The 15,359-nt window shown below is 41.0% G+C and overlaps 1 protein-coding gene across 2 annotated transcripts in view; it reads left to right on the top strand.

The window, feature by feature from the left end:
- The first annotated feature begins 3,074 nt into the window (after positions 1 to 3,074).
- Positions 3,075 to 15,359, top strand: part of TMEM192 (transmembrane protein 192) — a 30,790-nt gene continuing 18,505 nt past the window's right edge. For both annotated transcript variants that reach the window (XM_061383884.1, XM_061383885.1), the window contains exons 1-2: positions 3,075 to 3,181; positions 11,931 to 12,077. In XM_061383884.1, coding sequence (XP_061239868.1) covers positions 3,173 to 3,181; positions 11,931 to 12,077 — 156 coding nt within the window. In that variant the 5' untranslated portion in view covers positions 3,075 to 3,172. The remainder of the gene's footprint in view (positions 3,182 to 11,930; positions 12,078 to 15,359) is intronic.

Genomic DNA, 15,359 nt, shown 5'->3' with positions numbered 1-15,359 from the left:
ACCCTAGTTCCACAGATTAATTTACCAGAAATTCCTTATACTGAAGGTGAAACTCTTAAAGCTAAGAGTAAGGGCTTTCAAGAAGATAATATGAGGTGGTTCCAAAAGGAGATACTTGGGCCATCTTGAATGAGATGTGTTTTTTCTGGCTAAACCCCTCCAGCCAAGTTGAAGAAAGTCTCACAATCCTCAAGAAAAGTATTCAGATCCTACAGGATCTCAAAGAATGAGCTGGAGAGTCCTCAGGGTGTCTATAATCTCTCCTTGGGGATCTTTCTTCTGGTAAGGGGGGATTTGGAGTTGACTAATGTCCCTGCTAACCCCCGTTAGCACCATATTGATACTGCTTATAATTGTTCCATGTAGTATAAATTATTTAACTCATTTTGTCTCTGCCCAGGTCAACAAGCTACAAAATGCAGTGCTAGTTCAACAAGGATATATAAATCTACACCAACTGCAGAAAACATCTATCACTCACCCTTAGACGGATACCACTACAAGGACTCTGAGGTTTGAGACTAGCAAGAGGGGAGGCCAATCCCCCTTGCCGACCCAACTTAGCAGGAAGTAGCCAGAGAGACCTCGGTGCCCCTATTCCCAAAGAATTGGGCCTCCCATCTCTTGAGGGGGGAATTTTAGGTAGTTAGAATAGGAAAAAGGAGTCTAAAGTGGTGGTGGCAAAAAGACAAAGAAAGGGAAAAGCCCACGCAAAGGGAACAAAGGAAAAATACGCAGACAGAAATGAGAACCTCAGGCGAAACAAACACACCCCCTTCCTGGCTAGCCCTAATTTGCATAGCACAGGCTCAGAGGGTGAGGAGACAAAACATTTAAAAAGAGGGAGCTAAGATGGGCTGGGGCTTCTCTTTTCGGCCTGCCCTCACGCCTCGAGGGTGTACTATCCTTTGTTTGTGGAATAAAACTCTGAGCTCTAATGGAGCTGTAACACTGGTCCACTGTTCAAACCTTTGCTGTGGTGAGACAGAACCGAGGAAATTACACAGTTTCCCGACAATTGGATCCTATATGGTTGGGTGAAGGGAAGCAGCAAAACATACATTTGCAGGACAATTTGGAAATTTTTGCCATGGATTTGCAAATATGGAATTACTATGGGTTTCCTTAAGTATAATCATATTATTGTAGTTAAGAAGGAAAGTGAAAGTCGCTCAGTTGTGATCAACTCTTTGTGACACCCTGGTCTGGAGCCTGCCAGGCTCCTGTGTCCATGGAATTCTCCAGGCAAGAATAGTGGAGTGGGTTGCCATTCCCTTCTCCTGGAGATCTTCCCAACCAGGGATGGAACCCAGGTCTCTTGCAGCTGGATTCTTTACCATCTGAGCCACCAGGGAAACCTGCAGTTAACATGAAAATACCTTCCTTTTAGGCAATGAACAATCTAGAAACATCTTCATTTTGGACTCAATCTACTTTCAAATGGTTCAATTTAAAAATATGTGACACACACATAAGCATGAGTCCTCACACAGAGCAACTAACTGTTGAGATAATGTTAACCACTGTTGAATCAATATGAGAGGTGCACAGATGTTCTCTGTACTAGTTTTTCAAAGTTTCCCAGGTTTGAAAACTTTTAAAATAAAATGTTTAGGGGAAGTGCACATCTAGACAAAGCTCTTGAGATATAATTTATAGAGTCTCAGAAAATTTTAAAGATTTAAAGTTGCCTTGAGATTTTAAAGATCAAAAGTTCATCTTTTATTTTGTTGTTGCTCAGTTGCTAAGTTCAACTGTCTGTGACCTCACAGACAGCAGAAAGCCAGGCTACTCTGTCCTTCACTACATTCCTGAATTTGTTTAAACTCATACCTATCAAGTCAGTGATGCCATCCAACCATCTCACCTTCTGTTGCCCCCTTCTCCTCCTGCTCTCAATCTTTTCCAGCATCAGAATCTTTTCTAATGAGTCAGCTCTTCACAGCAGGTGACCAATCTGTTGGAGCTTTAGCTTCAGCATCAGTCTTTCCAATGAATATTCAGGTTGATTTCCTTTAGGGTTGACTAGCTTGATCTGCTTGCTCTTCCACCTTTTTCTTGGCTGATATTTAAATAATTTTATTTCAACAATGGTATAAACAAGATTACACCATACACAATGTACAAATAAGCATTAAAAAGTATGAAAGTGTATTACTACAATATCACAATAGAATGGGGGCTGATACTGACAAAAATTTTAACTTTCTTTACACTTTAACCAGGCTTCCCTGGTGGCTCAGAGGTTAAAGCGTCTGCCTCCAATGCGGGAGACCCGGGGTTGATCCCTGGGTTGGGAATTTCCCCTGGAGAAGGAAATGGCAATCCACTCCAGTATTCTTGCCTGGAGAATCCCACGAGCCTGGTAGGCTACCGTCCATGGGGTCGCAAAGAGTCGGATACGACTGAGCGACTTCACTTTCACTTTCACATTTTAACAAATGATAGTGTATTCTCAGAAAAATGCCATAAAATTTCTTGTTCAATTTCACTTGGGATAAAAAGTCCAAGAAAACCCCTTATTGCCTCCTTTCCTACTGGTGAAATCATTAACTGTGTCCTCGAAACCAGTTTTTATTCTGTTTGTGTTCCTCTGCTGGCGGAGTTCTGTGCTATCAATGAAAACCTGGGATTCTACCGCTGGTTCTATGCACAGACCTAGGCTGCAAACAATAACTAAGAAAAGCTGAGAAAAAATAATGCTTTACAAAGAAGCAGCTGACGGCCCAAAATAATTCAATTCTTGGACTTAGAACGCATCCATTAGCACCCAAATCTCTGGCCAACCTAGGACACCAGCACAGGTTTAGCAGTCCGTAGGCACCGCAGCGTTCCCAGAGGCAGCACCTCCCCCAGGGATGGACTGCAGGAAGGATCACTCCCCCTTTCTCCTCGGCCATTCGGGATCGAGGTATCGGGTCAGCCCCCTCAGAGTCTACCAATAGTACGAGAGAGGCGGGACCAATCACTCCTGCCCCTCTGCCAATCGAGGGCGAGGGGCGGGTCTGGGACGGCCGCCGGAAGCAGGGCCCTGGAGCGAGGAGGAGGGGCCCGCCTCTACGCTTCGGCCAATTGAAAGCAAAGGGCGGGTCCCAGGGCGTGTCCCGGAAGGAGGAGCGGGCGCAGGTGCGGAGGCTGGGCGGCCCGGCTGCGGCCTCCGGCGGCCGGCATCATGGAGGACGTGAGTGCTCAGTGGCAGGTGGCGAGCGACCGGCCCGCATCCCCCTCCTCTGATGCTGGGCGCCCTGGGCAGAGATGGGGTTGGGAGCAGCCTTGGCGGAGGGGATCCTTCTGCGCGCGGCCACCGGGCTGCGGTGTGTGGGAGGAGGCACAGGGGCGCTGGCGGGGTCCGCGCCTTGCTGGCCGTGGGCTTATTTTCTCGGCACAGGAGGCAGGAGGGGCACCCGGCCCTTGCGTTCGCGTGTCGGGTCCCGGCACTGGGGAGGCCAGCGATGCGCGCATGGCCTCGGGAGCAGGAGCGAGTCCACCTCCTCTTGGCCTCCGGCCTTGGCTCTGAGGGCAGATCTGTCGCTATCATCACCCGGAAACCCACATTGGAGACAAACAATGTGATGTTTTGAATGGAGGCCTGGTAGGAGTGAAGGGATTTTTAAATCTTACTCAAATGGATCCAAACCAGATTATTAAGAAGCCACTGCACTAGTTTCAGTGTACAGAGTGCAGCCTAACTGTAAAAGTCTTTGCTTGAGTGTATTAAAACATTTTTAGGAAAATCATGTATTTGTGGCCAGAATTAACTAGATTACCCATTGACACAAAATTCTTGCTCTTGAGAAAAAGCAAAGTTGATGGTTATATTAAAGCACTGATTTAAGTTAATAAATTAATAGGAATATTACTGTGATCCTGCCACTGAATGAGATGCATCACGCAAGACACTTGAAATACAATTCGAGCCCTACAATACCCTAGATTTTTGTTCAAATAGTGACCATAGTTCAATTATCTTGACTAAATAAAGACCAAACAGTTTCTAATGATAGGATTAAAAACCATGTTTTTTCCACTATGAAAAAGTGGAAAGCAAACTGTAACACCTGAAAGTAGATTTGAGATTCATATATTTAAAGAAAATGGATTGTTTTTGAATTTTTAAAGGGTGAGATTCATGAACTGAAAATATGTGGAGAAAATGAATATCTAAATGGAAAATGAGACATAAAAATGTGTGCAGTAAATGCTTCTTACTTGGTGCTAAGCTGCCTCCGGGTTCTTGGGTCTGTAACTTTTAGCTTTAGGATTAGTACAATCCTAGAAATTTGTTTCACCAAACAATTGGAGAGTAATGTTTCACCAATAGCTACGTAGCTAGGTCACTCTAGGTATGAACAGTTGCCTACCTTTGGTATTTGTGGATATGATTTCTCCCACCCAAGAGAAAGCTAAAAACTATGTGCCATGTCCTAGGCCCAGACACCTAAATGAATTAAGAGGCAAAAACTTTTTAATTTGGGTTCTTTGTTTGCAAGCGGGCAAACCAATTTTGGCTACTTTAAGGAAGAAAGGGATTTATTTGAAAGGATATAGGGTAGATGATAAAAAGATAAAAGATCTTCCCTGTAGCTCAGGTGGTAAAGAATCTGCCTACAAAGCAGGACACCTCGGTTCGATCCCTGGGTCAGGAAGATCCTCTGGAGAAGGGAATGGCAATTCAATCCAGTATTTTTGCCTGGAGAATCCTATGGACAGAGGTGGGCTATAGTTCACGAGGTCACAAAGAGTTGGACACGACTGAGAGACTAACACTGCTACAGGGTAGATGAACACCTAATCCTCTGAAAGGATTCAAACAAGGGCTGCTTAAGGGATCCAGTGACAGATGTCCTTTCAGAATCTGTTCTGGAATGGATCTACCTCAACTATGGCCTTTTGTTTGCTTTGTTACTCTGAGAGTTAGATTGGCCTAACCCTCTTTGGTTTCATGACCATCCTTAGACCAGAGGAAGGTGAAGAGCACTGAAGGATGTTCCCCTTGAGATTGCAGAGGTAGACTTTGGGTCCCCAAAGGGGAAGTAGTAATTGTGACAAAAGAGGGAGGAGATGATGTCGACAAACAACAGGTATCTTTTCCAGGTAGCAGTGTGATTATTAATCATGGAGATTATTTGGATCAAGAGTCTTATTCCCTTCACCTTTCTCTTGCAGATGACAAGTTACAGAGAGAGACAGGATGCTGTTTGTATAGTTTTCATACATTTCTTATAGGATCCAAAGGACAGTGTATTTGATATAGTCACCAAACACATTGTATTTCATGAACATTGAATAAGTGACAGAAACCATATTATCCCCGACCCCTTCAGTGTAGTGAGGGAGAACAAAAGGCATACATGTAAATGAAACAATACAAGGCAGCGCACGAAATGTAATACCTTTTTTGGTTTTAAAGTAGAAAGAAAACACTTGGCAAGACAAGTTTATATATAGAGAATGCAAATTTTGTTGGACCTTGAAAAATGAATTGGATGCTGAAAAAGATAAGAGAGGGTATTTGTGGGCACTCCAAAAAGCTCATGCAGACCAGAGGAAAAAGTGCATGAAAGGGACCAAGAGAGAGAGAAAGCAGACTGTTGTCTTACAGTCAGGGTTTCAGTGCTATCTTTTAAAAAATTCCTAGATCCCAACTGTTCAAGAAGTTGGGCCATCTTTCATTCACTCTACGCACATATTGAGCACCTGCTGTGTATCAGGTACTAAAGGTGCAAAGAACAAAGTATAATGTAGAGTCCTGCCCTGTGAAGCATACCTTATTCCAACCACTTTCATACCTTGTGCTTCTTTCTGCCTGGAAGAACAAAATATCTGTATATAATACATGAAAGGACATTGTTTTGAGATAATAGACGTCAAGCAATGAAGTAGAGTGATCTCTGAGAGATAGGAAAACGAGCTGTGTGATTGCCAGCTCACTGCTTTAAGAGAGTTTGTGGGCTATGGCAGAGGTTGGGGCACCAGGTGGGCTTCAGTAGACCCTGAGTTGAGTAGGTGGAGCTGAATCTGGGGATACTGAAGCAGCTTGGGTTCACCAGACAGAGAATCCAGAGAGCAGAGTGCTGTACAGAGGGAGAGCTCCAAAGAGTGCAGAGTCCCTATTCAGCTAAGTCCTGTTCTCTATGCCTCTGAGGTAATGCCCTGATGACCGAGGGGAAAAAAAAAAAAAAAAAAAAAACAATGACCCAGAAGGACTAGAAGGAGCAGTACTCTCACACAGGGCCAGGATTAGTGCTTGTTCTTTCAGCTAGACTGGAAACCTCATAATCACAGGGTATTGAGTATTCAGAAAGGTCTTACTTCACTTGTAGGGAATATTTAGCACTAGACCAAACATGGTATGGTCCCACCTAAGAAGCACCTTAAAAGAGTAAAGAGATCAAATTGTTTCCAGTGACTTAACTGAATCCAGAAAAAAGCTCAAGAATATTTACAGGAATACAAAAGTATCCAGCATCCAAAGAGTTAAATTTTTTTGCAGTGTCTGGCATCCAATCCAAAATTACCAGGCATTGCTAATTATGTGATATAATGGAGATGTTAAGTAATGCTATCATGGTAATCATTTTGCAGTATATAAGTGTATCAAATCAACTCATGATACACAAATTTACACAATGTGACATGTTAATTATATCTTAATAAAGTGGAAAAAATGACCAAGCATGCAAAGAGGCAGGGAAATATAACATAATAAATCAATTAAAACTGATTAAAAAATGACATGAAATAGCAAACAAGGACATTTAAAAAAACTACTATAACTTTTCTATATGTTCCAAAGGTTAAAAACACATGAGAGATATAAAATAGACCTACTCAAACTTGTAGAAATAAAAACTACCGTGTCAAAATGAAAAGGGCAGAGCGAACAGCATTGAGGCATCAGGGAAAGCAGCATGTTTGCAAGACAGCCGTTTGACAGGTGGGGAGGGATGAAGGGGCACAGAGATTCGAAAAATGGCTCCTGGAGATGTGCGTGGACATTAGCTAAGGGAATACCCAGGGAGGTGAGACAGCTGCTGAGAAAGCTAGAAGAATAGAAGTCATGAAGAAAACAGATATCATCAGAATTGCTCCTTGAGTTATGGCAAACTAATTAGGAAGCTGTCTAAGCATTGAATTAAAAAAAAAAAATTGTAGCACTGTTGAATGCCTGCTAGTGGAAACTGAGAAGCCCATCCCAGATCTGGTTATGTCCCAGACTTCTGTGTTATCTTTATAATCTCGGTGCCCAGAGCCCACCCTTACACCATTTGTCCCCCTCTCTACCCCTTCCAAAGTAAATATATGTATATATATAATATAATATAATATATAAAATGTTATATATATTTAATATATATACTAAATATTAATATTAACTAACAACAGTCAATTATTAATAATAACTACAATTAATTATATTAAATGTATAATATATGTATTTATATATTATATATATATTTACTTTGGAAGTAAATATATAAGTTAAGTCACTAAGCCATGTCTAGCTCTTCACAACCCATGGACTGTAGCCTGCCAGGCTCCTCTGTCCTTGGGATTTCCCAGGCAAGAATACTGGAATAGGTTGCTGTTTCCTTTACCAGGGGATCTTCCTGACCCAGGGATTGAACCTGCATCTCCTGCTTGGCAGGTGAATTCTTTACCACTGAGCCACCTGGGAAGCCTCACACACACACACACATGTATATATGTATATATGCACACGTGTGTGTGTGTGTGTGGTGCTGGTGCTAAGTCACTTCAGTTGTATTGGACTCTTGGAGACCCTATGGACTGCAGACCACCAGGCTCCTGGTGCATAGGATTCTCCAGGCAAGTGGGTTGCCGTGCCCTCCTGCAGGGGGTCTTCCAGACCCAGGGATCCAACCCATGTCTCTTCTGTGTCCTGCATGGTAGGTAGTTTCTTTACCACTAGAACCACATGGGAAGCCCTATATATATATATATATATATATATATATATATACATACGTATATATGTGAACAGCTGATGCTAACAGCCGATTCATTGGAAAAGTTCCTGATGCTGGGAAAGATTGAGAGGAGAAGAAGAAGAGGATGTCAGAGGATAAGATGGCTGGAAGGCATCACTGATTTAATGGATATGAACTTGGGCAAACTTTGGGAGATAGTGAGGGACAGAGAGGCCTGGCGCATTGCGATCCACAGGGTCGCCAAGAGTTGGACACGACTCGGTGACTGAACAACAACAACAGTGTGTGTGTGTGTGTGTGTGTGTGTGTGTGTGTGTGTGTATATATGTATAATGTTAAATAAGGAGATCAAATTAAGGTGGTGGAGTAGAAGGACATGTGCTCATCTCCTCCTGTAAGAACACCAAGATCACAACTAGCTGTTGTACAGCCATTAACAGGAGAATGCTAGAACCCACCAAAAAAGATACCCCATGTTCAAAGACAAAGGAGAGGCTGCAGTGAGACAATAGAAGGGATACAATCATGATAAAATCAAATCCCATACCTTCTGGATGGGTGACCCACAAATTGGAGAAGAATAAAACCTAAGGAGTTCTCCCTCTGTTGTGAGGGTTCTGAGCTCTATGTCAGTCTTCCCAATATGGGAATCTGGGAAAGGGACTAGGAATCCACAGGGAATCTGACTTTGCAGGCCAGCAGGATTTGATTACAGGATTTCCACAGGACTGGAAGAAATAGATACTCCACTCTTGGAGGGCACAAGCAAACTCCTGCATGCACCAGGACTCAGGGGAATAGAGCAGTGACCCTATAGAAGACAGAACCAGACCTACCTGCTAGTGTTGGAGGGTCTCCTGTGGAAGTGTGGGTTGTCAGTGGCTCACTGTGGGGACAGGGTCACTGGCAGCAGCAGTCCTGGGAGGTGCTCCTTGGCAAGTGAGCCCTCTTGGAAGAGGCATTAGACCTACCATAGAGCCTGTAGACTCCAAGGCTGGGTTGCCTCAGGCCAAAATACTAGCCCCACCTGCCCCATCAGCTGATAATTAGATTAAAGTTTTACCCAGCCCACAAGAATAAGACCCAGTTTTTCCCACCACCAGTCCCTGGCATCAGCCTCATTCACCTGAGGGCAGAAGGAAGAAGCAGGAAGAACTACAATCCCGAAGCCTCCTGAATGAAAACCACAACCACAAAAGTTAACTGAAATGAAAAGGCAGAGAACTATCTCCCAGATGAAAGAACAAGATAAAACCCCAGAAAAATAACTAAATAAAGTGGAGCTAGGTCCAGGAAAACAATTCAAAATAATGATAGTGTAGATGATTCAGAATCTTGGGAAAAAAGTGAAGCAGATGTAAGAAAGTTTATGAAAGACCTAGTTGAACTAAACAAACAAAACAGAGATGAACAATACACTAGAAGGAATCAGTAGAAGAATAACTGAGGCAGAGGAACAGATAAGTGACCTGGAAGACAAAATGTGGAGATCGCTGCTATAAAACAGAATATAGAAAAAAAAAAAAGAAAAAAACTGAAGTCAGCCTAAGAGTCCTCTGGGACAACATTAAGTGCACCAACATTCACATTATAGGGGTCTCAGAAGGAGAAGAGAGAGAGAAAGGATCCAAGAAAATATTTGAAGAGATGGTTTTTGTTAAAAACTTACCTATATATGGGAAAAGAAATAGTCAGCTAATCCAGGAAGTGCAGAGAGTCCCAGGCAGGATAAACCTGAGGAGGAATACACCAAGACGCAATGTAATCAAACTGACAGAAATTAAAAACAAAGATAAAATATTAAAAAGCAATGGGGAAAATGACAACATACAAGGGAATTCCCATAAGATTATTAGCTGATTTCTCAACAGAAACTCAACAGAAATTCCCTTCAACAGAAGAGAATAGCATGATATATTTAAAATGATGAAAGGGAAGAAGAACCTACAACCAAGAAAACTCTACCCAGCAAGACTCTTGTTCAGATTTGATGGAGAAATCAAAAGCTTTCCAGACAAGTAAAAGTTAAGAGAATTCAGCATCATCAAACCAACTTTACAACACATTTTAAAGGAACTTCTCTTGGCAGGAAACACAAGAGAAGGAAAAGACCTACAAAGAATTAACCCAAAACAATGAAGAAAATGGTAATAGGATCACACATATTGATAATTACCTTAAATATAAATGGATTGAATGCACACCAGAAGACATAAACTGGCTGAGTAGATGAAAATATATGCATGTATGCACGTGCACTTACCACGTCACTCTACTTAACTCCTCAAATTGTATGCAGTTATTTTATACTGTTAGGTTAATCATGTTTCCATTATTACTTACAATTGTAAATATCTTTTTTTGTGTATGACTATTAAATGTGGAAACTGATAAGAATCTTTTACTATTGTGAAAAAAATTATCTACTCTCTTTGCAACACTCAAATATATATACATTACAGATAACTGTAGTCACTGGGCCACAAATTATATTTCCCCAGGACTTATTTGCTGTCAGATTTTTACATTTTGACCACCTTCACTCATTTCTCCTACTCTCCTATCTCCTTCCTGTGGCTACCACCAATCTATTTTTTGTATCTATCTTCAGTTTTTATAGATTCCACGTAAAAGTGAGATCATACAGTAATTGTCTTTCTCTATTTGATTTATATTACTTGATATAATTCCTACAAGATCCATCCATGTTGTTGCAAATGACAGGACTTCATTCTTTTTTATGACTAAATAATAATTTGTTGTATAAAAATAGATTGTTTCCATGTCTTGGCTGTTATGAATAATGCTGTGATGAACATGGGAGTACAGATATTTCTTTAAGATAAGACTTTGTATCCTTTGGATATATACCCAGAAGTAGATTTGCTGGGCCATGTAATAGTTCTATTTTTGATTTTTTGAGGCCCCTCCATACTGTTTTCCACAGTGGCTATACCAATTTACATTCCCACCATCAATGCTCAAGGGTTTCCTTTTCTCCATATATTCTCTAGCACATATTATCTCATCTTTTTGATAAAAGCCATACTGACAAGTGTGAGTTAATAGCTTATCGCTGTTTTGATTTGCATCTCCCTGGTGATCAGGGATCTTAAGCATCTTTTTATGCATCTGTTGGCCATCTGTATTTCCTCTTTGAAAAAATGTCTATATTTGGTTCCTTTGCCAATGTTTTAATTGAATTGTTTTTGGTTTTGCTTTTTTGCTATTGAGTTGTATGAGGCAGCATTGTTATTAATAGACATCAATTTATAATGGTCAAACAAAATGTGGTATATCCATATATGAAATACCATATTCATCAATAAAAATGAACTAATTACTGATACATGCCACAACACAGATGAACTCAAAAACATATTCAGTACTAAGAAGCAGGACTCAACACATTTTTTATGATTTCATTTACATGAAATGTCAAAAAAAAAAAAAAACAATCTATAAAGACAGATTAGCGGTTACCTAGGTCTAGGGACAGAAATGGGGAGTGATTATAAATGGTCATGATTAGCATGTTGCAAGTGTTCTAAAATTGTTGTAATAGTTGCCTAACTATAAATATACAGACATTTATTGAATTGTATACTTAAGCTAGTATATTTTACATTATATATATTATATGTCAATAAAGCTGTTGAATAAAGTATTTTAAAAATAAGTAAGTTTTCAGGGCTTGAAGAAAATTATTTGCTTTAATCCCATTATGTATTACCTTATTTGGAGATAAAGAATCAATATTTCCTTTACTTGTTTTAATAGTTGTTATTTTTACCAATTTATTTACAGTAGTTATTAAGAGGTTTATGGTATTTTTTCAAATTTGGCTTTAGGTAGGGAGTATGGTGTCTTGTCTGTAATTTTTGTAATGAATTTTAAAGCTTTATAGTTAGTAGTTTTTCTTGAAAACATAATCCAGAAAGTGGTGTTTATTGCTTGCTTCCATTTTCTGTACCCCAGGGTTCCTTGGATCTTATCCAGAGTATTGAAGATGACCCTCTTCTGGACACCCAGCATCTTCCACATCACTCTTTACACGCTCATTTTAGGCCCAGATTCCACCCTCTTCCTACAGTCATCATAGCAAATCTTCTCTTGCTGATACATGTAAGTTGGCTGGGGGAAAGTGATCCATTTGGAGGTGATGTTTTGCTAGCGGTGATGTTTCTAAAAAAAATTTATAACCTCTTCAGAGGGCAGAGGGCAGTTTGGCTGTATCTATCAGCATTTAAAGTATGCATACTTTTTTACTCATACTTCTACTTCAAAGTATTTATTGTAGACATATTTGCACACATGCAAGGGTATTGTTTATGATAGCAATGTTGTCTGCAATATGAAGGAACTGCAAACTACCACTGCCCAGAAGATGTTTTGTATGTCCTTTCCATATGAAGGAATGCTTATGTAATATTAAAAGAGAAACTTAGAAATCTGGGGTAGATGCGTGTGTATTTAAACTACTCTTCATGATTCATTGTTGAATGGAAAAAAATGAGGTTTACAATGGTGTGAACAGAATGTTCCTTTTGCATGTTTGCAAGGGAGTTGAGAGAGCTTTTGGGCATGTGGGTGATATTGTGACTTACAAGAAACATATTTGGTCATTCAGGTGATCAGAGTAGAGTTCTCAGGTGCAGTGGGTCATCATCCATGCTTTCTGGCTCTCAGCTCCCCAAAACCCTGGGAATTTCCTGAGCAATAAGAGCAATGGGAGTATCTTTTGTTACAGTTTTTGGTCTTTTTGTCTTCAGTTCCTAAGATCACTTCAGTGTCATAAAGGTGAACTGGGTGTCTTGATATTCATAGCAAGCATCATTCCACCATTTCTGTTTATGTTGATGAGTTGACTTTGAAAAGCACCTAAAGGATGGGGGCAACAGCCAGGGAAACTAAGCAGGGACAGAGGGCTGGAACATACAGTCCCACCCTCTGACTTCTGGGGATGGGAGAGGGGCTGGAGGTTGAATCAGTCACTGACGGCCAGTGATTTAATCAACCAGGCCTATGTAGTGAAGCCTCTGTAAAAGCTCAAAAGGAAGGGGTTCAGACAGCTTCTAGGTTAGTGAGCCAGAACGCTTGTGATGTGCCATACTGCCAGGCCCCAAACTCCACCAGGACAGGAGCTCCTTTGGGACCTCACCCAGTGTGTCTCTTCAATGGGCTGTTGATGTGCATCCTTTAATATCCTTTGTAATAAATTGGTAATCTGGAGAGTAAATAGGTTTCTTGTGTTCTGTGAGCCCCTTTAGCAAACTAATTGAGCCCATGAGGGAGTTGGGAATCTTTGATTTGTAGCCAGTAGGTAAGAAACACTGGTTACAAGCTAGACTTGCAATTAGCATCTGAAGTGGGGGTAGTCTTGTGGGACTGAGCCTATAATCCGAGGGAATCTGATACCTTGGTGGATAGTGGAAGTGATTTTAGGTGGATAGTGGATATACAGGTGGATAGTATCAGAATTGAGCTGAACTGTAATGGCACCGCACTCCAGTACTTTTGCCTAGAGAATCTCATGGACGGAGGAGCCTGGTAGGCTGCAGTCCATGGTGTCACTAAGAGTCGGACATGACTGAGCGACTTCACTTTCACTTTTCACTTTCATGCATTGGAGAAGGAAATGGCAACCCACTCCAGTGTTCTTGCCTGGAGAATCCCAGGGAGGGGAATCCTGGTGGGCTGCCGTCTTTGGGGTCGCACAGAGTCGGACACGACTGAAGCAACTTAGCAGCAGCAGCAGCAGTACATGCAGCTGGTGTTAAAGCTGGTGTTAAAGGCTTGCTCGCCTCCTGCTCACCCACCCCCTTGGAATTAGTACTGGAAACATTTAACATTTATTCTGTATTCTGTAATAGAGTATTTCCAGAAGCAGACATGACCCTTTTAATACTAGTTGAACTGAGCACCTGAATGGAAGGGACACCTAATATGTTTTAATGTTTACCTTTTGTACTATTTGAAAATTTTTTTTTACCATATCATGTATTACTTTTTCAGTTATAAAAACAACAAAAAAAGATATAGATAAATCTATATGTTGACAGACATTTACCAATTTATTTACACCTAGGAAATAATGTTAAACAGAGAAATCAGTATAATGTTTTCCCATGTTTTATATGATAAAATTACAAATGTCTGGGGATTTTTTAAACATGTCAACTACGAGATAAATAAATCCTGGAGATCTAATGCATAGCATAGAGATTACAGTCAACACTATAATATTATAAATTTCAAAGTTGCTTGGAGACTAAATAATTGTTCTTACCACAAAAAAGAGATGGTAATTATATATGATATGATAGAGGTATTGGCTCGGAGAAGGCAATGGCACCCCACTCCAGTACTCTTGCCTAGAAAATCCCATGGGCGGAGGAGCCTGGTGGGCTGCAGTCCACGGGGTCATTAAGAGTCGGACATGACTGAGTGACTTCACTTTCACTCTTCACTTTCTTGCATTGGAGAAGGAAATGGCAACCCACTCCAGTGTTCTTGCCTGGAGAATCCCAGGGCCGGGGGAGCCTGGTGGGCTGCCGTCTATGGGGTCGCACAGAGTCGGACATGACTGAAGCGACTTAGCAGCAGCAGCAGCAGCAGCAGCAGAGGTATTGGCTAAAGCTATGGTGGCCATCATTTTGCAACATATGAGTGTTTCAAATCAACACATTGCACACCTTAAACTTACACAATGTTATGTCAGTTATATTCCTCAATAAAAAGAAATAAGTAAAGTTCAACATCATAAAAACAAGACACATGTATGAATGGTCTTGGAGGCTCACTGGGGGCTCTGTTCTAAGTCTCTTCCTCATTTTGATGACTGCAGTTTCAAGCACTAGGGGCTGCAGTTGCTCTTTGCTGAAATGTGAAAAACCAAAAGAGGGCAAAATCTTGCCACTTCTTGGGTGTTCGTGAGGAGAGTGGATGTGGTTGAGGACTGGCCCAGCTGCTACTCCAGTGAGGTGCGTTTCGGGAGAACTGACTGCACTGAGGACAGAGGTACCCTGTGCTTCTCTATACATCTAGCAAGTGGCCTGGTTCTGCCATGGCTTCCTAATTTTCAGACAGCAACTGAAGCACTTCTTTCCTGGTGCCTTTTTGTGTAATTTGTATTACATACTTTTTATGTATGTGATACATACATACACACACATCACACAACACTTAAAAAAAATTGCCTGCCTTGCTATTATGGCACTGATTGCTCTAATTTTAGGACTAAGATAATCTTGTGTTAAAGAACAAGAAAAATTAATGCCTTTATATGCTACTGTGTATAAAATGGTTCAGTTAGGTTCAATGTACAGTACATTACAGTAGAGGGAGTATGTTGACTTTTCCACTTTTGCTTTATGAGGATGTGTATAATATAGCAAATATTACTGC

The sequence above is a fragment of the Bos javanicus genome, chromosome 17 (genome assembly GCF_032452875.1).
Source record: "Bos javanicus breed banteng chromosome 17, ARS-OSU_banteng_1.0, whole genome shotgun sequence".
NCBI classification, from domain to species: Eukaryota; Metazoa; Chordata; class Mammalia; order Artiodactyla; family Bovidae; genus Bos; species Bos javanicus.
This window is presented reverse-complemented; position numbering and strand designations above follow the sequence as displayed.